Source organism: Alosa sapidissima, chromosome 6 (genome assembly GCF_018492685.1).
Source record: "Alosa sapidissima isolate fAloSap1 chromosome 6, fAloSap1.pri, whole genome shotgun sequence".
Classification (NCBI taxonomy): Eukaryota; Metazoa; Chordata; class Actinopteri; order Clupeiformes; family Clupeidae; genus Alosa; species Alosa sapidissima.
In genome coordinates, this window is record NC_055962.1 from 1,655,640 (window position 1) to 1,682,885 (window position 27,246).

General features: G+C 40.7%; 1 protein-coding gene across 1 annotated transcript in view; it reads left to right on the forward strand.

The window, feature by feature from the left end:
* Window positions 1-27,246, forward strand: part of LOC121711386 (CD2-associated protein) — a 166,355-nt gene that overhangs the window by 115,058 nt on the left and 24,051 nt on the right. Inside the window, exons 14-16 of the mRNA XM_042094955.1 lie at window positions 2,665-2,780; window positions 18,917-19,006; window positions 25,380-25,558. Of these exons, the coding sequence (XP_041950889.1) occupies window positions 2,665-2,780; window positions 18,917-19,006; window positions 25,380-25,558 (385 nt within the window). The remainder of the gene's footprint in view (window positions 1-2,664; window positions 2,781-18,916; window positions 19,007-25,379; window positions 25,559-27,246) is intronic.

A 27,246-nucleotide genomic window follows, 5' to 3' on the forward strand; every position in this document is an offset into this window, starting at 1 on the left:
CTTTGGAATTATATCTAGAGCCTATTATAAGGTCCAGTGCGTTATGTCCTGGGATTCGGACGTGCTCAAAAAGAAAAGAAAAAACACTTGTTGCTTTGATATCTTTTTCGTTGTCGTTTGAACGTCGGCAAGCAGGCATGTTGCGGTTGCAATTTAAGTGAAATTTCTACAGTAGGCCTACAACATGCAACATGCTTGTTAGGCTGGGCTACTGTCAATGTACTTGTACAGGTAAATGTTCAACAATTGCTGGTGTACAGGCTATAATCAATTAGCTAAATCATTTGTCTAGCTGTTTAAAAAAATCGTGCTACATTCAAACGCAAAAGGTGCTTTGATATCTTATTCGTTTGAACGTCGGCAAGCAGGCATGCTGCGGTTGCAATGAATGAGGATAATTGGTTTCATCTGCGGATTTATTTTTTGCATTATTTTGAATATGACTCGCTCCAGTCTCAACAGCACTCAACAGCACAGCTACTTTTTCCACACGCATCTAAGTTCTAACACACATATCCCCTCTGCTTTCTCTCTCTCCATCCCTGCACACGGTGCTTTCTTAAGCTGCACCGTCTTACAACAATTGCATCTACATTTTCATATTAGAATGTTTTGCCAAGTGTAAGCTTAAACTACCGTGATCAATTTAAGTTCCCGTGCCCCCGCTGAAAGTCTCATGCGCTTATCGTTACACTATCAAATCTATAAGTAACCGTGACAAATAGGGTATAAGATATATAAACTCACACTATTGTATTATCATATATGTTTGGTAATGGCTCAGCTTTCTCTGATTGTTCTACTGACTTGGAAACTGCATCATAGAAGCAGTAAGTCAGATCGCATCAAAAATAGTAGTGTCAGAACTCCAAAGTGACACCTTGTGGTTGTTTGTGTCAACTGCAGTTTGTGCCATTTCTGCTGAGAAAATGGGGTGCGTGATTCCTGAAGGAACCCGTCCAAACTTAACTGGGACCCACTGTAGTCCTCTACATACGTTCTTAGTCCTCTACCCACAAATCTCACCTGTTGTCCATTCTGCCTAAACATAATTTAAATGCTCATAGTAGTTTTTCTTTTTTAGTTATATATGAAAGAAGAGGCATTCATTTACCTAAGTTTCATAGTCAAGACAAGAATATAAAGTTACAAAAAATATTATACAAGTTGGCAAATCCTACCTGTACCTGCCTGTAATCTGTAACTTCAAACACAATTTTCTCAGCTTTTCAATTGGAAAAAGATGGCGGGAGGCCATAATTCAAAATGCTGTATCTTAAAGGGGAACTTGGCAACTATTTCAACGTAATAAACCCGTTTAGAAATCATTTGGATGGTTAAATGACCTGTTCCGGTGAAAATGGTGACTTTTCCCGCTGCCCCTAGCGTCGCGTCCCTAGGCAGAAAACCAACCTTGCAACATTGAGACTACCGTCCCGGAAAGAGAAGTGAGAAATAAGAAGCTCGTTTTAAATCGTGTTTCTTACCTTGTAACATCCATATTGTTCTGCCGAACTTATGCTAACTGTTTCGCTAGCTTGTAAACAAATCCATGTGCTTTATTGTTACCTTTTTCCACAGTTTGAAATCGCATAATGCACAATTTCTCCAGCAGAGGGGGAAATATAGCTAATCCTGCCAAGTTTCCCTTTCCCTATTCAAGATATCATTGTAAAGCTCATGGTGTCATCTGTCCAATGATACCAAAATCTCAATTTTTTGAATTTTGGATCACTGTCACTCATTTTGCTAGATCAGGTCACATATTGTTACAGGCCACCATAGTTAATTAATCATATTAATGGCATGCTAAATGCAGAATACACTTGTAGCGTTATTAACACTATCAAATGCTAGGCTAGTCCTTTTCACTGTTTTATTGCACTTAATACATCAAATATTACAGCGTTCACATAGGCTACTAATCATATTTGAGACCTTTTTTTCAATAAACAAACATAAACACTACGATATAACATTATAGCTAGCTGGCACAAGGGCATCGGTTATTGAAATAGTTAGGCTACTTGGTAAAATGTACCCATCTGGACTCAGAGTAATGTTAGATCACCGCTCCAGGGTGCTAGTGTTTGATATGTTCATATGCATCACTGTTGTGCTGCCGTGTGAAATGACAACTCTGCTTTACTGAGTCTGTATATGTTGCTTTATTTCACTTAAATATTCCCTACACGTTTGAAAGTTTGTTGAAAAGTTTTAGCCTCACCTTCACCTCACTGCTTCTAACTCCATTGTGTCCTCATTCTTATGCTATTGAACATTTGCGTGGAGTAGCAAAGACTTTATTTTAGTCCTTCAAATTTTCTTAATCAACGTTGTCGACTTGGTCAACTAATCGCTGGAGTCCTAATAGTTAATACCACGTCTGGGTCTTTGTCATACACAACAGCTAAGATCTCACATTATAATTGATGGGGTAAATGTAGAGTCACTCTAGTAGGAAACAGCTAGCCAAATCCAAGCAAGGTGGCATGCTTGAGAGCAGACATTGGCTTTTTGGATTGTTGTTGTTTGAGTGATATAATTTTTATATTTGCTATGTCTCTCTATCTGCTATTTGTCTATTTTAGCTTTCTCTTTTTTGTTTCAGTCTAGTGTTATGCTTGGATGATTGTTTATTGATTGACATTTTCCTTTCCATAGTTGACCTCATGAGCTTTGATGATGTCTCCGCAACCTCTGAGAAACTCTCTCATCCAACTGCAAACAGACCCAAAATGCCCGGGAGAAGACTTCCTGCACAGTTTGGAGGCCCTTCTGTGAGTGCCATTCAGGTGTTTTCAGATTTTTATGCATATGCTTTGTCACCACCTTGTGCACACACTGACCAATAACTCATTTGAAACTAAGTGTACAGTTGCTTTAAAGGAATTAAAGGAGAAGACCTGTTATTGTCTATTGAATGGGTTGGAGATAAAGTTAAATACTAGTGCTGTCAGTTAAACACGTTATTAACGGCGTTAACGTGAACCTATTTTAATGGCGTCAATTTTTTTATTGTGAGATTAACGTTCTTTTTGGTGTAACAAACACCATACTGGATCTAGCTAGACCGGAAACTAAACAATATGCACTGACGAATGGAATGGAACGTTGTATGTGCTGCACATACACGCCCCCTTTTAGGGGAAAGATGACTGATATAATGGAAACCTATGCTGCATCAAAGTGGGGAGCGAAAAGGGCTTATAGTATACTTACTAAATCTTGAAACAAACGTGAATAAAAGGCACAAAATAAGGTTGGTGTAAGAGTTATCTGTGTGTTTATGGGATTAATGTGACCATGTTCCTATGTTTTGCTCTTTCCAGTTTACTAACAGGAGTGTCACGAATGTATCGATAGGCACAGTCAAACTGCCCGTGGCTGACTATAATTAAGTTCAGCAAGCTTAACTTTACATGTCATAACATCAACTAAACATAAGTCACACATTCATTCTTGTAATATGAACGTAGCCTATTTCCTACAACTAGGTGACATAATTGGCTATGTTATACTGAAGTTCCACAGTTAGCTACAGTGGGCATCGCTTTCAAATGACCACTTCATTCGCGCATTACGCGGCGTGAAGCTGCGTGAAGCTTTAGTACCACTTTCAGCCACTGTGCGTCGCTCTGCCACTGTACATCGCTCTGCCTGCCGTCCCTTCTGAAGCAGGATCTACCATTAAACATAATTGTTGCCGAGAGTAATCCCAGCCTACGAATTCAATAACAAAATAAATCATGCATAATTAAACATTACCTCGATTTAGGCTACTTGGGTATGGCTTAAGGCTTGACTACACGGTGGTAACAAAAATCGAAATTTGCTGCAACTACGCAAATCAAAACAGTGGTGTGATAATTGAGCCAGTAGAGAAATAACTGTTCAGAATTCATCTGTAGCCTTGGGTAGGCTTCTGCAGAAAACAATGTTGTTGCCGATTTAATACTATCTGGCGACGTTTTTAACAGGCTACGCAATAGAGGCTTAGACAACTATGACCCACGTTTTGGTTTCGTAAATTAATTTGCCCTACTTCTTGACTGCAATGTAGTCAATTGACTGCTTGACATGTCATTTTTATTTTTCTGTACGATAAACAAATACATCTGCTTTATGCCGCAGAATTACATTCATATTTGGCTGACTGCAGACGAGTCACTTCCCTCCCCATATTCCAAGATTAAGATAGTAGCCTATACAAAAAGCACTTCATACTATCATAAAAAAATAGTTAATAAGAATAGCTATTTGCAATTTGACAAAACACTGGTCCTCATTTTGCGAATGCGAGGACGATATATGAGCCTGTTGCATTTAGTTAGATGTCCGAGTCACGCATAATGTTTGAAAACCACTGGCTCGTAATCACAATAATTTAACACACGACAGTTGGATAGCGTACTTCATCATGTCCCCATGCCTACATTTTTGTGAGTAGCATAGAGATCGTTAAAAACAATAAAGTATGGCTCTCCGTTTGGGACATCGAAAACTTATATTTTTAATAGACTACCGTCGAAGATGCTGACTTGCAAAAGCCTCGGGATAACACGTTATCTCCACTATCATCAGTCATGCCCCTTGATCAAAGTGGGGAATGAAATAAAAGTTTGAGAACCACTGGCTTAACAAGTTACCTGCAGTCCAGAACACAGAATCTGTTGCAATATTCTGATGATCGGCGATGATATTGGCAAATGTTTGTTTTCCAAAGTAAGAATTTCACTTCACCATGCACCTTCGACAATACCTGGCCTACATGGTATCATTACAAACATTATTCTGTGTCCTAAAACTGGCATATTTTATGGCATTGTGTCATGTAAGTTCGTTGCAAAATCTAGAGAAATGTGTGAGGTGGTCAGCGGGGGACAATTGAGACACACATTGGATTGTGTTATTACTTGAACATTCCACACTATCCACAGCTGTGGTAGGCCTATCAGGGGCAGGAGGATTACTGTCAGCGCAGGCTTTATATAAAATTCTTCAACAGAAGGCCTCGAATGTTGTCTTGTTTGTGGAGCTCTTTGCTTCGCTTCTGTAATTTCGGCTTCATTGAAAATGAGGGCTTCCCTCAATGACCCTCCGAGAATAAATAAAGGTTGAATGAATGAATGCAGGCTTGCCCAAAATAAAGGCATGTGGTTTGCGCAGCCTACAGTAAATAACAGACCCGCCAGAATGTGCGTTATGATGCTTTTTTACGAGCAAGATTTTTTTGGTACCCTACGCACACTGCATGTTCTTAAATAACAATGATCATCAGTAATATTCGACCATTAATTTGGGTAAATGGGCAAGCGTGACCACCTTGATTGGCTGATTGGCTGATTGGCTGATGATTGTAACGCGGGCATGATTCCAAACACCTCCCTTACGATGATGAGTGACAGGTGACAGGTCTCAGAATGTGTGCGCCACACAAGGACAGAAGATGATGAATAACTGGGGCCGTAGGCTATTTACAAAGGCTTTTATCTTACTACTAGGAGTAGGCTACTCCTAAATCGCACTTAAAGATTTTAGCTTGGAGTTTTCTCTTAAAAGTTATTCACAAAGCCTTTCAGACAACTCCTAAACTAGGAGTGAGTCTTCGTGGCTATGGATGACGTCATTACTCATGCACAAGCTTGACTGAAGTGACCACCTTGATTGGCTGACGATTGTAACGCGGGAATTCCAAACACCTCTCTTCCGATGACGACTGACAGGTGACAGGTCGGAGAATGCGTGCGCTACACAAGTAGTGCGAAGGACGGAAGATGATTCATAACTGAATAAAAAGGCCTAGCCTAAATGAATAAAGAGTAAGGCAAAACAAATAGCCTAGTAGCCTAATGAAACATAGGCCTATGGATTGATGCAGTAGCCTACCTTTGCAACATTATTAAATGAATCCGTCACCATATCCCTAGGCTACGTTTGCAAAGAGGAGAACATTTTAATTTGATTCACATTTCATTTACATGTTAACAATGAGTAGTTTTGGTTGTTGTTGGTGGCGTTATTGCATCCCTTTTATGAATGCAAAATTGTTCCCTCGCGATTGGAAGCTCCTGTTGCGCATAGGCTACGCATTTCAAAACATCGCAATGTAAAATGCCACAAAAAAGCTGTTTATGAATAGGTCTTAGTGAGTTAGGAGTCCTCTCGACTTAAGCTGTCCCAGACTTAGGTGCTACTTTTAGTTCTAAAATGCTTCGTGAATTACTTTTTGTGAAAAAATTAGGAGTCCTAAAGTTAGGAGTGACACGCCCATTATTTTTAGAAGTTGCTCCTAAATTCGCCAGTTAGGAGCTACTTTTAGCCTTAAAATTCTTTGTGAATACGGCCCCTGAATAAAAAGGCCTAACCTAAATGAATCAAGGCAAAACAAATAGCCTAGTAGCCTAATGAAACATAGGATTGATTTAGTATCTTTGTAACATTATTAAATTATTCTGTTACTATGCCTACATTTGCAAAAGAGAACATTTTAATTTGATTCACAATAATGTTACATTTAATTTACATGTTGACAAAGATTAGCCTAGTTTTGGTTGTTGTTGGCGGCGTTATTGCATGTTAGTTATGCCTACAATGCAAAATTGCTTCCTCGCGATTGGAAGCTCCTGTAGCTGCATAGGATTTCAAAACACGGCAAAATTCCGCAGGTTTGTGATATAGGTCTGTTAGTAAGGAGTCCTCTTGACTTCTTCAGATGTCAGAGGTGGGAAGGTGTGATTTTTGGGGGGCAGGGCCGGATTAACTGGGCACAAATGTCTGATGGCCCCCCTTCCCCCCCAGCCAACGTGAATCGGGTGGTTAGTTAATAGGCCTATCGTGAAGATTTTTCCTGCCATCTAAGGCACGAGCGCATCTGTGAGGCCAAGCCTCACCAAGTAGATCGTTTGTTTACAACTAACATTCCATTTAATTAAACTGCTTTATAGGCTATGCCGAAATAGTTTTCAACATTTTGAATATTAGTGTCGGGTGAAATGAAATGTTCTCAAAGTAGCCTTATGGCTGAAAACTGCTTGGGATCCCCCCCGTCAAGCAATATAACCATACAAACGCGCTTCCTGCACTCATTGTTTCAAAAGGAGCAATTTTGGCTTTGTCAGAACTGAAGAGCTGTGGACGGCACGGTACGGTATGCCCAATGAAAATAAATTAACGCAACGCAACACAACACAGACCCCGCTTCTCTCGCGTCAGTCGCTGACATGAACGAAACACAGAACCCGCTTCTCTCACGGCAGTCACTGACAGTAACCTTGAATAAATGCATGGGGAAAAACACTTCCCCATGACAAAGACATCGTAAAACACTGAAAGTTAATATTTTGTCACTAGCAACATACATCTGTCCTTTGTCAAATGTATTATGTTCCAAGTAGCCTAGGCTATGCATAATTCTGCTTCAGTTGAACAAATACATTTGCTTATTTCACAGAAAAATATAAATAGCCAGTCTACAGTGCAGAGTTGGTAAGTTATGGTAGGCCAACTTGCAGTGAACATACAAACAGGGGAAATTATTTCTCTTGCAGCTGAGTAGCCTCAGGTGCGCACGTAGACATAAGGCCGAACATGCAAGCACTCACGACAATCACGCCGTTAAACTTAAATAGGTTAACATCACTCTAAGTTTGCCTTCAAGCAAGGAAAACGATGTTTTGAAGACATCTGTTTCGTTGGAAGGGCAAGGGGTAGCAACAGGGCAACACAGAGACAGGCCCGATGGCAGGGCTGTTATGAGAGTATTAAAATATGGGATATTCTACGGGAAAACATTAAAACGGCAAGACAGCGGGGGAAAGTTAAATACGTGATAAACATGGAAAAAGTTGGCATGCATTGTTTCGGTCCCCGTGCACAGGGATTATTTGTTATATTATTAATCACATATGATTATTTGTGAAATTGTGCAAACAGGCGCAACACATTTGAAAAGGAAGGGCTGGTAGCATGCAAGCTCACGGGAAAGATTGATTTAGTTATCACAAAATGTGTGGCTGTGGTGCGGGCGGAAAACAGCGACAATTGGCAGGGGATGGTCATGTCTTTTTTAACAATTCTGTCGGAGGGTCATTGAACAATTTCTAGCAGGCAAGAGAGGGTCATGCAACTTCCAACTGAAGCACTCAAAATTCCTCCGGTGGCCCCTTCAATAAATAATGAACAGTCCCTAGATTGCTGCTGGGCTATACTGCCCTACAAAGGCAAAAGACCTTAACTCACCAGAGTGTAGAACTGAGAAAAATGAGTTTAAAGTTATTTTGTTGTCCTGTCAAATCAGTTGTAGGTAAATTATTGAACATTTGGCATGTTATTGTATAAAAGGGAAGTTATTTATCCCTCAAAAAATCTAAAGTTTAAGCTTGACCTTTGACCCTTTTTCGGAAGTTACTGTACTCTGCCTTTGTATTACCTGCAAAACAATAATGGATCATACAAAGGCAAAAGACCTTAACTTCTATTCTATTGACAATTTGGATTTGAATCACTGTACATCAACATTTCCTGTGATAACAATAATAGCCTTAAAATAACATTTAGTCAGTTTTGTCTAGTTAGGCTTAATACTACATAAAAGAAATATATATATATATATATATATATATATATATATATATATATATATATATATATATAAAATTGAATTTTAAGGCTAAAATAGTTTTAAAAACTTATGGCTGTACTAATTTGAGATAAAATAACACTTTAAAGTAACCTTTCACCTACTGTATATGTTTAACATTTGAAAGGTTGTCAGTAAAATGTCCTCTCTTATATGCCATTCATCCTTATCATAAACTTATAGGAATATGGTTGTGTTTAATGACGTGCAAATCGATGAAAAAACACTGTAACAGTACATTTAGGATGGAAAGGAAAATGTATTTAGAGCCATATGAGAGAGACTTTGACTTTAGAGGTTCCTTTATTGACAATCAAAAAGGAAACTAGGTAACATTAAAACCAACCCATAATAAAAACCTCCCTCCACCCCTACCCCACCCAGAACCAAGAAACCCAAACAAAACAAAAAACAGTAACCCAAACAAAACAACAACAAAAAAAACCCACAAAATATGCAAAAAGTGAAAACAAAACACAAAACAAACAAGCAGCCAGACAGACCGACCAACCTAACTATCAATCACCCTTTGAAAAGTTCAGAACTTGAACAATAATTTCCCTTCTTCATCTAGTGCACAAATACAACCCTCAACCCCCCATGTTCCATAGAAAGACTCAAGATCATCAATTAACTGATTATATGATAATATGAGAGAGAGCGAGAGAGGGAGAAAGAGTCCAGATATCAGGTACTCTTCCTCATTGAGGCCTCTGACAGCCAAAGAGCTCCAGAATAATCTCCTGGTAGGTGGCATGAGTGGAACCAGATTCCTTAGGATCTCCATCTTCTTGGCCTCCTCTACACCCCAGTCTTGCGGCCTCAAGGTGGCTGGAACACAGGAAGTAAACTTCTTCTGGAGGAAGTCCAGCTCAATGAAGTCCTCCTCTCCATGGGATTTCTTGACAAACATGGACATTGACCCACGACGCAGTTGAACCACTTTAATTTGAGCCAGTCTGGGCATTTTTTTACCTTGGCTGCAGAATGGCCATCAATCCATGCCCTGATCATCTCATTTTTCAATTCTACCACCTCCACTTTCCTAGAATTTGAATTAGCGACCACTGACAAAAAATCTTCAAAATCAAAGACCACTCCTCCTGGTCTGCGCCGCATCTCCTGTTCCACACCATGATGGAAGCTGTCTGCACTCATAAATGTGTGCCCAGGCTCGAAGAACTTCAGTGTCACATCTTCGGCTGAAATAGTATCTGAATTAACTAAAATAACCAGTGAAGTCCGCAACAACCAGTTTTTGTTTTGCGCGCTACAATTGTCCACCCAGTATATGACATGTTTTGTGTCCCACTCCTTTTCAAGAGCTGCCGCGTAAGCTGAGGCGCTCCGCCCTGCAACACCCTCATGCCAGACAACAGAGATTGTCTTCTTTTTGTTGGTCTTCTTGGCTCCAACTGTGGCGAAGGTCTCGTGGTATGCCGAGATGCGTCGGGTGAAGACTGCTGCCTTCACACCTGGCATTCGCGGAAGCATTATTACCTTTTGAAGGTCAACACTTCGGACAGCCGTGTTCTCAGGCCAGTCCCTGTCTGCATCTGCCCTGTAATGTAGTCTGGTCTCAGTGGCTGCAGATGTGTGAGTACGCCAGCTCTCACACTGAAGGCAATCGTCTGCAGCCTCCCCCTGGTGATCAGCCCTCACATGCTGGTCCTGGAGCAGACAGCTCTCACACTCCTCCTCTCCAAGCTTGACAAAGCTAATGTTTGCCGACTTCACAGCCTTACGATACGTCTCATAAGAGCAGTGGTTCCCCTTGTCAATGAAGTCCGCAAACATTAGCTTCACTGTTACATCACTTGGGAGATAGAGGCGGAGTGGGGCATGCTCCCTCCGGTAGTGGCTGACTGATGGATTGTACGATTGTATATGGTCTCTCAATGGCTTCAAGTCCAGCAAGTCCAGAAAATTTTCCCGAGCATTGCCTTCGGCACTTGATTCCACACGGTCCCCTCATTGGTGGTCGATTGGTGGTGGGCTCTGATGGAGGAGCAGGAGTGTTCTCTGGGGCAGAGGCTGGTGTGACTGGTCCAAGAACTGGGTCTGGAATTGTGACATGGGCAATCACTGGCTCAAGTGCTGTCAGTGTGGGCTCTGAGATCACTGAAACAAGGACTTGTTCAAGTGCAGTGAGTGAAGCAAGTGCAGGCTCTGGTGTCATACGTGGCAAAGGAGTGGGGTCTGGTGTGCTCGTGGTGAACAGGTCATCTGCTCCACAAAACAGATCATCACTGATGTCCAGATAGCTATGGAGAACTGTCCACTCGTTTGCCTCCAGTTTTGCAGGGGGCATGTAGGCTGCTCCATTTTGCTGACTTTCTCCAGGAATAGAAGAAACTGAAAAGTATAAAAGAAAATAAATTAGACACTAGGAAATTTCTTTACCAATGTGATGGTAAAGGTGTGTAATAGCATGTATTAAAATGTCGATATTCTGGTACATGGATAAGGTCTTTGGGCCTGTGACATTAAGGGAAAACTGATTCAACCTCCTAAACCATATATTTTCTGAAAGCATATAACCTCACAATGTAACATCACATGAGACATGCCCCACCTCCCCATCGTTATGCTGGCCATATATAACAAATAGGATATAGGTAAATTGGGCATGTGGATAACACCTTTGGACCTGTGACATACTGTAAAGGGAAACCCTTGACCCTAAACATGTCCCACCTTCCTCATTATTTTGTTGATTATGCATAATACATTAGGTCAGGGAAAATTGAGTGTATGACTGTGTATATTCTCCAGATGTGATATAACATGTGATGAGACGTGAGAAATGCCCCACCTTCCTTTTTAATTTGTCTCCCATGTGCTATACATCGGGTATTGGTAATTTGGGAGAAGGGAATGGCCGATACCTTTTGGCCTGCACTACTGTAAAGGCCCTGAGGTGTCCTACCTCAACATATTCAATGTATAGTTTAGAACACTGTCTCTACATAATATATTTTCAAGAGCCCCCATTGCCTACAATATTCTAGCATTTAAATGTGATGAGCGGGGAAAGAGGGTGTGGCCATTTTCCCCCATCAAGGAATACTTTTGGTGAAACATGTTGGTGACAAATGCTTGCAATCATCTAAGAATTATGAAAAAATACCTAGTTTGACACCAGAAAGTTACTTAGGGCCTACTTTGAGCATTAAAAAAAAGTTTCCCACAGAATTTGAACATTTTGTGTGTTATACACACCTTCACAAACACATTGGTGTTTGGTAAGGCCCCCCAATCCAAAGAGAGCACGCAAATTTGTATTCTTGTATAAAAAACATATTTCTAGATGTGGGTCTGAATTTCCAGGCTACCCACTTCAAATCATAGGCTATTGGTAAAAGTTCTGCTAAAATTCCCAGACTATTAATAACTAAAATCTACAAGACTCAGTTTGATATCATGCAAAATCGTAGGCCTACTCCTAGCTCTCAGAAAAATATAGTGATTCAACACATGTATGAACCAATATGAACACGTCAAACGGGAGCCATTCATGTAGGAGTCACATGGTGGATTCGCCCAATAAGATCAATGACATTGACCTAAGGAAATAGTGCAGCTAATTGTTTGTATGGGAGTGAAATATTTTGCAACCAACACTATTCAGCTTTAGATAGCAACAGTAGGCCTACCCACAGCGACACTTAAAACTGAATGCAACCTCAAGACGATAACTCTGGCACTTTGGTTTGGCTAGTTAGAAAATATATCGAAAGCCAGCAAATGGCAAACAGATATTAACTGTTTATGGATTTAGACGATGGATTTGTCTTCTCAGTGGATGTTGTTTGCTATGGATTTTGGCCAGATTTCAAGAAAAGGTAAGTTGCGATCTAAGTTATATCTGCTGGGTTGGTTTGTGTTCGTGTAGGCTATGTTTTCTCCTCGCGGGGAGGTGTGTCGTGAGGCGTCCCCAACTCGCTCGCATTGATTTCTGTCAGTGTGTGGACTGGGCTGTTATTAGCAGGCAGCTGTAACTCTACCCTGTATGCCACGAGAAAATTAGTCCTTACTAATATTCAGACTTTGATTTATGGTGTCTTGCAGCTGGCAAGCCATCTACCATGTTCCCTTATAGAGGATATAGGAACAGTTGTGTTTTGTTTATCAAGTAGCCCAACTTGTTTGCATCGCTAGCTAGCTAACAAGGCGACCGGGTATGCTAGCTGAATTTGACAACCTGAAGTAGATTGCATATATATACATCTTTTTTCATATATCTTCATCATCCTTACCTTGATCATGGTGTTTGCGTTTCAAAGCCATCTCCACCATCAATTTCCCTCGAGAACAGGCCATTCTTAATGCTGTTATAGAAGGCTAACACAATCACTACAACAATTTGCTTTACACTTTATTGAAGTTAATGTGTGTGATAGAAATGCTTAAAGTACATGGAATACATAGGCCGAACACCGTATCTCCAGCGCGGTAAACAGTATCTTCACTTTGGTGCTTGGTTAAACAAAGGCCGAGGGCCGTAACTCAGCAGTAACTTAATCTCAGCATTCTATAGCGCCGCGAAACAAAGCTAAAGGACGCAACTGATGTTACGGGCTTCGGCCTTGGCTTTCCCTCTGCTTTTTGAAGTTACGGCAAAAACAGCATCTTATTTTGATAAGAAAACAACAAAATTGACTAAGATATTTGTCCACATGATAAAACTGATGCCCATTGTTCCAAAAATGACAAAAACAAATTTTTGCCAAAATTGAAGTTACGGCCTTTTGCCTTTGCACGGCAGTATATGTCTTGGTTCTGTTAACAACTCATTGCCATGAAACGCATAGCCTATCTCGCGGTTGCATCCATTACAAACAAACATGCAATGTGAACGTCTGGGATTGGGGAGAGCACTAAATGCTCTACTGAATAAGCACGAAGTCAAACCTTTAAATGAAAAACACTCTTTAATAATCCAAAAAAAATAAACCGCTAATGAAGTAAACTTGTGACCATCAAAAATCGTTTATCGCTTGTAACTCCGTGATACCAGGACGTAACAGGAAGGCATTTGGCTGAGCAACGGTGGTTAATATGCTCCATGTTTTGTCCAAATGATGACTGTCTATCATCGTTGCACTCGGAGAAAACCGGAATGTTTCATTCGTCCCCGTTTCAATCGTCCCGGTTGTACCTACTCAACACGCAGATAGAACCTTATTATTCTAAGGAAGCGAAATAGCGTTCAGCATGATTCATGCCCAATTAATTCCCCCTGTTAAAGTGTTCGCCTTTGTAGTTTGGTTTCGTGATAGCCTATGATAAACGGCTTATGGCCAAATATGTGAAAACGTTAAAATACAGTACGTGATAAACCCGGAAAAAGTTGACAGTGATTTTTTCATAATCACTTTGGAGGGTCATAGAAAAATGTATTGCTGGCGAGGGAGGGTCACGTCTTTTTGGACTAATGCTCCCAAAACTCCTCCGGTAGCCCCTTAAATAAATAACGAACAGTCCCTAATGAAGTAAACTTGTGACCATCAAAAATCGTTTATCGCCTGTAACTCCGTGATAACAGGACGTAACAGGAAGGCATTTGGCTGAGCAACGGAGATTAATATGCTCTATATTTTGTCCAAATGATGTCTGTCTATCATCGTTGCACTCGGAGAAAACCAGAATGTTTAATTTGTCCTGCGTCTCTACGGCTGCAAACGGTATTCACTCGCAGTTAACCAAATATTTCTGTATTAGGGCAGGGCAGGCATATTTCTGGCTATTACATTATTTCTAAACCAGTCTGCTAAAGTCTGTAGTGAAGTCTGTGTAGGGTTTTCCAGGCTCCATTTCTTTTTACGAGACACCCTGCTCACTTGAGCCATCTACCGGTTGTTTGGGTTGTTGCAGCGTCTCACTGGAAAAATACAAATTAAAGTCGCGTGATCCCACGCGCGGACCGCGAGTGAAGCTGGCCAAGTCGAAGCACTGCCCACTGTAGCTAGCAAGCTAACCGTTTTGCATGGGATATTATGGTAAGTGTAGCTACATGCAAAATTTGTACAATACACGGGGTATTGCAAACAAATTAGGTTGGTAATGTACATAGTTTCAACATGAGTAAGTTACATAAACATAATTCTTCATAACTGCCATGTTAGTAAAATGATTGAATGTCCTGTGAATTAATAACTAGATGTAACGTCAACGTGTGATTACTAGCTGTCTTTCCCATTGGAAGCAATGATATAATGTTAACATGTTTTCCGCTAAAATGGGGCGTGATTCAGATTAAATGTATCTTTATGATGATGCGCCGTTAGTAGGCTATGTAAAGGCATGTTGCACACACTTGGTTGGGCTTACGAGCCGGCCAAAGAGTAGTAGCCTAGGCTGACGTATTAGTTGTGTGCCGCCAAAGATTTTTTCACCGTCACTTGTACTGTTATCAACATTCCTCTTTGGCTGCTACTATTTGCGATGCACTCTGCTTTCGACATTCATTTACATTAGATTCCATTCTTTTCAATACAACCAGACCTCTCAAGTCTCACGCATTGAGCGTGAGACACACGCATTTCAATGACCTCACACGCCACACATGGCATTTCTCACTCCGAGAAATTATTAACTTGCCCGCACAGAAATTTCTAAGGGCTATATTTTACTAACGTGTCACACAACGTTGCTGTCTGTGCGCTCATTCAGCTCAGAGGGCTGCTGTTCAGTTACTAACCTATCGGCCAATCAGAAAATAGGATTTCTCAACCAATCAAGAAATAGTTTTGTTTTGATGTGGGTCCGCAATGTGGAGACTGCTGGTCCGCGGAATCTTGGAGTGAAATTAGGCCCCCGGTGCTTCGTCTAATAATTTGCTGCGCAGTTGATCAAGATACCGCGGACCGACAAAAAAAGAAAACAAACGTTTCTGCTATCAATGTCATTAAACATGGCGTTGGTATAAAAGCTCCGCTTCAACCTGTTGAATGCTATTTAATTGTTTAACGACACTTAATAGAACAACGATGATTTGTGGAACTTCCATAGAAACAGAGCAGAGACTGTATAATACACTGTATAGCACTGAGTATTGTATAGTCAAATTTGAATATAACGTGGACAAAAGCTATTGTAGCCTTCTTTCTATCTGTTAAAGATCAACAGCTCAGTGATTTACGCCTATCTGCTCGCCAAAAAAGCTGGTATTGTGTTTCCTGAATCCTTACATTCAGGCATTCAAATTAAACTTCATTAAAAAACATGTATTTTTTTCTCCATTCCCTACCAATGTATGATGCTTGCATGAGGGAAACATCCCAAAACAATAGCACCCATATAATTGTTGCTGTTTTGAGAAGTATTTATTTTATTATGCAAGCATCATGCAACCATGCAAAAGCAATGAAACTATATCTTACATTAGTAAAGCGGTCCTCTGATGTGCATGTCACAAAACATTTAAGTGAAAGTGCATGTATAACAATATAGGCATAATAATGATTGTGATAATGATAATGACAATTTGATTTGGAGGGAGTGGGGTTGGGTACGTGTAGATGAGCCCTATGACCTAAAAGTCTGCCATGATTGGGCCTCAGGTCAAAGAAGTTTGAGAAAGGCTGGTTTACATAACCTGCATCAGATTGAGGTTTGCAGTGATGCGCCTAGAGGCACGGGTTGAGGACCCAGTCAGTTACGTCACAATATGCACATTTGATTAAATTCATACCTACGTAATCACCATGACCAAAATTGTACTTTTTTTTTTTTTACTTTGAATCTTGAAAAAAAAAAAATATTGACCTACCTACCGACCCATTTTTTTTTTCTTTTTAAATGGGAGCCCCCAGTATCAGTCATCAAGGCATCAAAATTTGCCACAACACACAACATCACTCATAAACACACATACACACACACACACACACACACAGACGGACAGAACCACCATTGTTCAAGAGACCATTTTGGGGCTAAATGTGCTTTTTCTCATTTGGTTGTTTTCTGTTTGTTTAGAGCAGAATGAGCCACTGCTGTTCAAAGGGCCCATTTGGGTGAAATTATTATTATAATTTATGTTATTATTATTTATTATTATTTACTATAGGGTTCTAGAATAAATAAAACAGTGTGTTTGAAATAATGGAATTTGTGCTCTCTCATGAAGCTGGGATGGGACATGGGGAGGGTGGGTCTGTTCATGGGGGGAGGGGGCGTGGCACCACGAGTAGTTCAAGCAGACGTAGGACTTTCATGTACTTCGATCAGGGGGAGGGGGCGTTGCACTGTGCCAATACCACGCCCCCCGCCCTCCTTGCAAACTTCAAAACTTGAGAGCCCTGAACACAACTCTGCACACCAGCATTGCACTTTGCCGCCGTGTAAATCACGATTCAGTTATATTTGGTCGACGCTGCTCCATAAAATCCATTGTTCATCCAGTGTTTGCCTGTTAAAAACTTTGGCGTTGATGTGTGTGGCAAGTGCACCATAGACTGTAGGCCTATAAAATGGCAATGCACTCATGTTGAAAAGTTCCTTATTTTCAACTGAACTCAAAGATAATGAATATAGTATGAATATAATATTTACTGTATGTTATGCCCTTTATAATGTGTGTAGACCTACATTTTGTGCATGCACTTCTGCGGTAGCATTTGTTTCAGCTATATATCAGCTATATTTCTGAAGAATATATTGTGTTGCCTCAAGTCTGCTGCACATCTTTTGAAATTTGATTTGAAATGATTTGAAATAATCAAATAGACCTACGTCTTAAAGTTCAGTTAATAAAGTAACTTGCTTTGCTTTCATTTGAATCCCAATCAAGATACACAATAATTGCTTTATTGTTAATATGGACTCCTGGAAAGTTTAGAAATGCAAAATAATAGAATTTTAATCATATGATAAAATATGTGATTAATCGTGATTAACTATAGGAATTCAGCGATTAATCGTGATTAATAAATTGAATCATTTGACAGCACTATTAAATACATTTTTGATTTTAGATTTTGCAAATTAGTGGTAATATGCTTGTTTATTTCAAGTATTTCTAAGTTTAGCGTACATATCGTACAACAGACTGGAATTTTTGGACATCGGTTCCTGCACTCCCGACATCTTTATCAGCGTAATTCTAGAGATAGCTAAATCAGTAGCCTGGATGCCAGCCGAAATTAACCCCGCCCAAAACATTTTAGGACGGGAAGTTCGGTCAGGACTTGTTCCCTTGTAGGGCAACTATGCCCGAACCAGAGCTGTTCGGAGTCACGGTTCTGGCCAGAACTCCTGAACAGTTTTATTCAGAGCTGAAAATGCAACTATATGCAACAGTATTTATTTCCTTTCAGGGCCAAAATGGCCGACCACAGGGCTCGATAGCCCCCCTCATGGAGTATTAACACCCAAATAGTTAACACCCAGTTTCAGAGAAACCCGGTAAAGCTGTAACTCTCGAACTGTAAAGGAGCTGTTACACTCTGACTATGCCCGATCTGTCTATTCTGTTGACTGAATGACAGCACAACTACTTCACAGAATCTCTCATTGCCCAACTAAGGACAGCAATAGCACTACAAGGAACAATAGTACTCACCCGAAGAGTGCTCTGTAAATTGAGTAATGGGGATCTTACCACAAACTCAGACATGTTACAAAGATTGCCTTTAGCAGACAAACACAGTACAAAATCACATATAGGATGACTCATAGGATGACATGACACACATACACACAACCCATGAACACTGTAAAAGTCAGATAATAGTCACAAACAATTAACATTTTAGCTTTAGACTTTCCCAGATTCAGAAATGTAAAAAATAAGTGATAATGATCCTAGTCAAAAGAACTTTTACTTCGTCAGCCAACTTCAAGATTTGTACCTGCTGTAGCCAACTCGATTGGATTAACATTGAGTCCACTCACGGTGTCTTTATTTGGAATTATAAGAAAATGATACAAGCATTCTTCAGTGCCTAAAGACATATTTATCTTAACCCAGATTGAACATTGACAGTATTCTCCTTCAGCAGCTAACAGTTGGCCTATTACTCATCTTATCTGAATTATTGCTGTATGTTTACTGACATTTTCCAAGCCAATAATATTTATTCACTTGAATTGAGAGCCTAAGTCAAGGTCTCCTCCTTCTCCTACCATATTTATGTGAAAAACACATATTTATTTGGAAAGCACAGATGTAAATTAATCTCAATAGAGATTAAAAGGGATAAAAGGTTGCTGTTAAATATTTCCGCTGTATCTTTATGTATATTTATGAATATGTATATTTTATTCCAGCCAAGCAAGGAGACAAGTGACACCAGTCTAAGGGCAGAGGAGGATGACGTCTCTCAGTGTAATCTGACCAAGCCTTCAGACTTTGGGAAGGTAATTTAATTGTTCTTTTAACTCCGTTCGAGTTGTACAAGCTTCATTAATAAATTACTTTCAGATACACAGGAAAGATGCTAAATTCCTAGTGCTATAAGTGGGGATTTCCTGCAGCAGCCAATCAACAACCAAGTCAAGATATTAACCCACAACACCTCCAGAAGGCTCCACATCTGGCCTCCCAGACCCAACCTCCTCCAGTCATGATGGGTTCTCTACCAACAAATACGGACAGATTTTTCAGTCATTCCCCTTTGTTGCTGTAGCTGTTTATGGTCAGATCAGCAACACAGCCAAACAAACAGCAAGCCCATGATGCGGGTAGAAATACCAACAAATTCTCATTGAATCCTCTTTGTTGCTGTATAAAATCCGATCAGGAAACCAAGTGTTTGTTCTTCATTGGCTAATGTTGCACAGTGCACCAAAACTACAAAAAAACTGTCCCTGAAGTTAGAAACGTCACAATACCTAATTTTTTTAGTATCGATAAGAATGACAGTCAGTGCTTCCCGTAGCCTATGTGTCTTTTCTCCTCACACACAGCTTTTAACCTTCAGCTGTGGTCTGCACAGCAACAAATAATAGTAGGCTAATGTTAAGTGTAGTGTAACATTAGTGTAGTTTAATGTACTGTAGTGCTCACTAGAGGGGGACACAGAAATCAATTGTCGCTCCCATCCCGATCCCACAAAAATACTCCAGTTATATCCCGATCACGTGACTGGACCCCCCAAAAAATCCTGTCCTGCAAAATCCCAAGAGAAAGACTCCCGAATCCCGTCCCGCTCCCATTTCGTTCACTATGTTGTCACTGAGGTTGCCTCGGAAATTTAGGCTAGCATACACTATACATGCATTACCTGTAGGCCTAGGCGATTTATTTACGTAATTCCTAACAGAGATCTTCTCACACTTAAAACACACATTTATCGATTTAGGGTAGGTTAGAATGGCACTGTGCGTACCATCAGGATACTTAACAATGAGAGAGAATTTCCCCTGTGTGTATTGACAGCAAGTTAGCATACCATAAATTCACAACTCTGCATAGTATCCCATGAACTGCATGACAGTAGCCTACTGACATTTACTGTTCTGTACTATTTCTGTAAAGTCACATTATCAATTTAATGCAGAACTATATGCACGCACACCTTATTTGAGCAGGAGAGAGAAGAACAGCGCACGCAGCAACAAAAGTTGTATGCTAGGCTACTTGTTGCTTTCTTTAATTTGATATTCGAATATGCATTCAAACATGACGTGAAATATCCGTAGTCGAACCATAAAATAAACTATTCGGTTTTTAGTGCCATGTGTAGCGCATTTTTACAGTATATGATTAGTTTGTTTTTTATTTTATTGTTTGCCATCTCAAACGTGTTGTAGCGTTGGCCCATGACCAAATCTAGCTAATAGCCAGTAACCACAATAATGACTGGAGCCAGAACCCTCTCAATAGCCCCCCTGTTTCGAAAATGGAAGATACAGAATGGCCAGCCTGAGCGGACAATTACGTCATCAACTCATCTAAAAAGTGCTGTCTGGAAATACTTTGGGTTCTACACCGTAAAAGTAACCATTAAAGATAGTGTAGTTTGCCGACTCTGCAAAAAAACAGTTTTCTTACGCATCCAGGACATCCAATCTTCGCACTCACCTGTCCAGTTACCATCCAAATGGCATCACACACAATCACAAGTTTGTCACCCAACAAAGCTAGATATGAATTTTTATACACGTGTCTTCATGTCATACTGGAGTCATTAAAGACAAGTGTAATAGTTTAAAATTCAATATGAAGTATTCAAATGACTAAATATTTTATTCTATTAGCATTTATGCAGATCATAAAATACTATGAATTCCAAAATATGAAATAAAACACACTACAAGTCATCATTTTCTGTGTGTGTGTGGAGAGTCAAGCAGAGACTAGGGTTGCCACTGATGTGAATGATCACACAGTATTCAATATTACTGATGGCGTCAAGGCGGTGGGGGCTCCCAAATCAAATCAATACTGTCATTCCCCCGTCCATGCTCTAACAACAGTTCAGACACCGAATGTATATGGAGAGAAATAAAAAGGTGACCTTGAAATTGTGGCGTTAAAGGCGGCATGATGAAAAATTCGGGTGCACCTAAATTTTGCGCTGGTGCACCCTGCGCTGGCAGAGGAGCTGAACATCATCTTTGCCTGCTTCAAGGTCACAGCACCAGAGACATCACAGTGTCAACACGAGGAAGGCGGCTGGTTCTGATGGTGTTCTGGGACGCGTGCTGAAGGACAGTGCAGATCAGCTGGCTGGAATCTTCACAAAGATCTTCAACCAGTCCCTGGCACAGTCCACTGTCCCACCCTGCCTGAAATCCTCAACTATAGTCCCCCTGCCCAAGAAACCTCACATCTCTAGCCTCAACGACTACTGACCAGTGGCACTCACCCCAGTGATGATGAAGTGCTTAGAGAAACTGGTCCGTAGTCACATCACAGCAGCCCTGCCCCGCAGCCTTGACCCCCACCACTTTGCCTACAGAGCGAATCGATCCGAACCGAACCGAACCGAAAGGATGCCATAGCCATAGCACTCCATACTGCACTATCACACCTGAAGCAGCAAGGGAGCTATGTGCAGATTGTCTTTTAAGGATTATAGCTCTGCATTCAACACCATCCTCCCTCACAAACTGGTAGTCAAACTGTGGGACGTGGGGCTTCCACACACCATCTGCATGTGGATCAATCTCTGACCGCAGACAGGGTCAGAGAGGGCCACCACACATCTACGGCCCTAAGCCTCAGTACCGGCTCTCCTCAGGGCTGTGTGCTGAGTCCCTTGCTCTACTCCCTCTACACACACGACTGCTCCCCTGTCCATCACAGCAACACCATGGTGAGGGTGGCAGACTTCCGCTTCCTGGGAGTCCACATCGAGGACTCGAGGATTAAGGCTTCATCAGACGATCGCCCTGTGTGTTGATTGAACTGCGAATTGAAACTGCTAATGTGACTGTAATAATAATAATAATAATAATAATAATAATAATATGTTTATTTTATATAGCGCCTTTCTCAAACCCAAGGTCACTTTACACAGTAGGAAGGCAAGAAAACACAATAACAAACAAACAAAACAATACAACAAAGACAAGTTATCTGTATGGAGCTATGTGTTGGGTGTGGAGGAGAAGTGATCATTAAACAGAAAGGTCTTGAGATGTGCTTTGAAGAAAGGAAGAGAAGGACAGGCATGAATAGGTTGGGGGAGGGAGTTCCAGAGTTTGGGGGCCAAGGCACTGAAGGACCTGCCACCCAGGGTGGAGAATCTGGAGCGGGAGATAGCCAGGAGGTTTTGGTCAGAGAATCAGAGTGAGCGGGAGGGAGTGTAAGGGGTCAGGAGGTCGCAGATGTAGGGGAGAGCAAGGTTGTGGAGGGCTTTGAAGGTGAGTAGTACTACTTTGTATTTGATCCGGGACGGAACTGGTAGCCAATGGAGAATGGAGGGGATGTGTGCTGATTTGTCTGGTATGAGTGAGGAGCCTGGCTGCAGAGTTTTGAATATATTGTAGTCTTTGAAGGGTTTTAGTGGGGAGACCAAGTAAAAGTGAGTTGCAGTAATCTAGACGGGACATAATGAAAGAGTGAACCAAAGTCTGTGCATCACTAGCAGAGAGGAAGGGTCGGAGGCGGGCAATGTTACGGAGGTGAAAAAAAGCAATCTTAGTGAGTGATTTGATATGAGGATCAAAGCTAAGGGTGGAGTCAAGCTGAATGCCAAGGTTTTTAACAACAGGGGGACGAAAAGTTGATAAGTTATTTAATAATATATCATTCAACTTAACATCAATGGCTCTAGCACAGGGGTGGGCAAACTGCGGCCCGTGGCCCGCCAAGCACTTTCATCCCGCCCGCCGAGCATTTCATTTGGTTATCAGGCTGCTCACTATTTTTTTCCTGCGATAGAGACGACGGTTGGTTCGCTTTACTGCAAACTGCTTTTCACTCTCCTTAGAGAACGTTTACAATGTCAATGGAAAAACATCATGTTAAATAGAGATAACATCATGTTAAACTAAGTTAACTCTTAGTTATCTCCTTTGCAGCAGATCTAACGTGAACATTATGCGATCCATTTAATTGGGAACGCGTCTGCACTCACGAGAGGGAGAGAGAGCCGCAGGTTCCAGCTGGCTTGTCATTGTTTATAATTGATATCCTTCTTATAAGAAACTTTTAAAAGGAAATCATGAAGGCAACAGTAGTTCCCACTACTGACCATTTAAAAACTGTGAGAGGGCCCAGCCGTAGGTACAGCACTAGCCACAGCGGAGCAGGCAGAAGATCATTGAGAAATAAACGTGAATTAAAGCGACCGTGCACAGTTTATACATGTGTTTATAAATTAGCAGTTTTTAAGCAATTAATATTTTAAAATAAATATTTTTCATACAAAATTATAGGCTATAAAAAATGTATTTTTTTTTATGTGTGTGTCGTGGGGGGGGGGGGGGGAGGGGGCAAAAAGCCAAAAAGTTTGCCCACCCCTGCTCTAGCACCTGTTATTGTGAAGCAGAAGCATCTGGTGCACTTGAACTCGACATATCGATTGATGGGTGTAGATTGTCTGACTCGAGCCTTAGTCCATGACATGTTTCAGGTTGGAAAAATTACACCGAGAGCAGAAGTAGAAGTTTTGAAAGCGAGAACGAGCAGAAGACAGAACCGGTGAGCGGCCCGATGCGGAGGGCCGATGTCTATTTGTTTGTTACAAATAAAACTCCAGCAGTTCATAACTAGCCAATTGTAGCTTATTTTAAAATGAAAACATGGGTAAATCATCATAAATTTCAATGATTTGGCTATGACTTGACTTGACTTGCTTGACCCAAGCTATGACTTGACTTGACTTGCTTGACTGTCACAAAAAATGACTTGGACTTCCTTGAGACTTGAAGGTTAAGACTTGAGACTTGCTTGTGACTTGCACATGTGTGACTTACTCCCACCTCTGTAGTAATGTGAGTTGAAAAGGACGGCCAAACGACATATATGTGATTAAGGCAACACCGATACACAGATTAATAGCTTTCAATCTTGATTATGCTTTCTGTAATTATGTTAGATTAGATTAAATTCTATCCTCCCAGCTCTCCCCTATTTTAAGCAAAGGGTTAACTTACTACTTAGCAAACCATAACGAAACAGTGCTCCACCACCACATCTGTAGATTAAAGCTACACTGCTAACTCATTGTAAGTAAGATAAACAAGGATGTTTATTGTTCTCAGCATTGCCAGCATTGTGTATGATATGATTGTCACTTGGAGAAGATTTATGGATAACGAACATTAGTATAGTTAGCTAACCACTGCTAACGTGCTAGCATCATCATGTCAGAAAAGCACAGGGCTAGTGTAACATTTATTCACCATAAATTAATAAAGTTGAAGTGGCTCTGCAATGTAGGCTATGTTTCTGTTTATTTGTAGTACCATGTTCCTAAAACAACATGACCCAGTGTCCTTGTAGTATGCATGCAAGTCTATCTAGCACAGCTAATATTAAAGGGACACCAGGCAAGCCTGATGCTTTTTCTCTACGAAACTCTCCCTCGCTTGGTCTGAAGCTCTTTTCCTTTTCTTTGCGTCTTCCGTCAAGGGTTTTCGCTGCTTCTTCGCCGGCTCTGCCATTATACACACATTTGCAACAATCTCTAGCGTTTTGTTAGCCTGCCTCTTTGCTGTAAACTGATCCTGCTTCGGTTGGCGGGTAGGATACACCGAACTTGCAAGTGGGATATTCTTCCTACAGGCAGTAGGGGCGGGCGAGAGAGCCTTCATTCGCCCCGTAATGAGTCATTTAACCATATACCGACTTACGAAGATGATTAATTAACACGAAAACGTTGCCTGGTGTGTTTCCATGTCATACTGGAGTCTTTCGACGGCTCCTAAATTAAATCAGGTCTGTGGCTCTCCAAAAGAGCTTCTTTGGATGTAACTTTTACAGACAGACATACAGCTAGAATCTACCTATCATTGAAGTTCTAGTTAACTCCGACTGAGGTTGTCGGATTAGCAATGGGGGGGCGGGACTTAGCAAATTCTCAATTAAGCTATGTGGCTACAACAGAAGTTTTTTTTTATATGATATTTCTAGTGGGGTTTTTTTTTCAGGAATTTCAGATCTTCATGCTATTTGATACGCATATAACCCATAAGACTCTTACATGCATTAATCATAATTCAATGCTTTTCTAATCTTTTTGCTTTTCTAAACATTTTGGACTGAGCTGTAAAATCAGGCATAGTTTGTAAGTAATGTCACCATATTCTGTCTTTGATCTTTGTCATTCACAATCAGCCACTGGTTTCAACTGCCTCATCAGGCTTGAACAGTAAAGTCAACACTACAATGCCAACCTCGCCTGAAACCAAATCCAAAGCTGGGAGGGAGAAGGAGAAAGTCATGGAACTGGATGAGCTTCGGACTCAGATGAAGGAGGTCCTGTTGACTGTAGAGTTACTGAAGACTCAGCAAATGTAAGAAACACATCCAAGGTCACAACTGTGTGTGTGTGCAATGGTAATGAACAATTACTTAGTTTTCCACAGTTGCTTTGGTGTATTTCTCAAATCATAATGAAGATTTGCACAGCAGATTGTGCATTTCTCAAAACAATTAGTGCAAACTGCACCACATAGTGGATAACCTGCAAAAGTCATGATACCATTGTTTATGTCAAGATAGTCAAACTGTTTTGTCCTGTTCGTAATTTCTAATGAACAATGTGCAAGGCAGCACTATTTTCTATTTCAATCAAAACTACAAAGTTATTAGTATCATTATTGTGTGTGGAAGGGCTTGATTGCAAGACACTGGATATGTTTTAAAGTTTTTTTTCTGTTGATAGACATTGTGACGGTATAAAGGAAACAAAAGCTTTTGTTTCCTTTACAGCATTGTTATGAAAAATGGCCAATATACAGCAAAACACCCCTTGGTCAGAGCTTTGCGACACTGTCTGTCAGGGCACATATATTTGTATATGCTAGACAGACCATGATAACTATTTATGACAACTAGCTCAACACATTTGCATGTAATGACACAAGCGATGAAATAAGGCCAATTTGTTTTATGGGGTAGGACTATTATTCAGCAGGCAAGACATTAAAAAAAACATTAAAAGATAAAAAAAAAACAATACGAGTATGAGTATTTACATTTGTGTACTTGCCGATACCGAGTACCAATACCAATATTTCTACCACAAAATGACTAGCATAAAATTGCAATGAATTTTCTTCTCTGCTCTGATTGTTACAATAAGCCTAAAATAAATATAAATAACTAGACTGCATTTCCGGTGGGAATTGCGAATGTGTGCTTGCCCTGGTCCGGTCACCAACGTGAGCAGACAGTGGCATACGCTATGCTGAACCTGGCTTGATCCAGACATTGTAACAGTGCCTTTCAGTGTTGGAGCAGTGGCAATATCTCAAAAGCTCTAGGAGAGGGCTATTCAACTATTGGCTTGCGGGTTGAATGCGGTTTGTTGGATTTTACCTTTGGCCTGCCTTCGAATTTACAGTGGGCAGTGCTTCAACTTGGCCAGCTTCACTCGCGGTCCGCGCGTGGGATCACGCGGTATCACGCGGTATCACGCGGCTTTAATTTGTATTTTTCCAGTGAGACGCTGCAACAACCCAAACAACCGGTAGATGGCTCAAGTGAGCAGGGTGTCTCGTAAAAAGAAATGGAGCCTGGAAAACCCTACACAGACTTCACTGCAGACTTTAGCAGACTGGTTTAGAAATAATTTAATAGCCAGAAATATGCCTGCCCTGCCCTAATAAAGAAATATTTGGTTAACTGCAAGTGAATCCCGTTTGCAGCCGTAGAAGAAACGCAGGACAAATTAAACATTCTGGTTTTCTCCGAGTGCAACGATGATAGACAAACATCATTTGGACAAAATATAGAGCATATTAACCTCCTTTGCTCAGCCAAATTCCTTCCTGTTACGTCCTGTTATCACGGAGTTACAGGCGATAAACGATTTTTGATGGTCACAAGTTTACTTCATTAGCGTTTTTTTTTTTTATTATTATTATTATTATTAAAGAGTTATTTTCATTTAAAGGTTTGACTTCATGCTTATTCAGTAGAGCATTTAGTGCTCTCCCCAATCCCAGACGTTCACATTGCATGTTTGTTTGTAATGGAT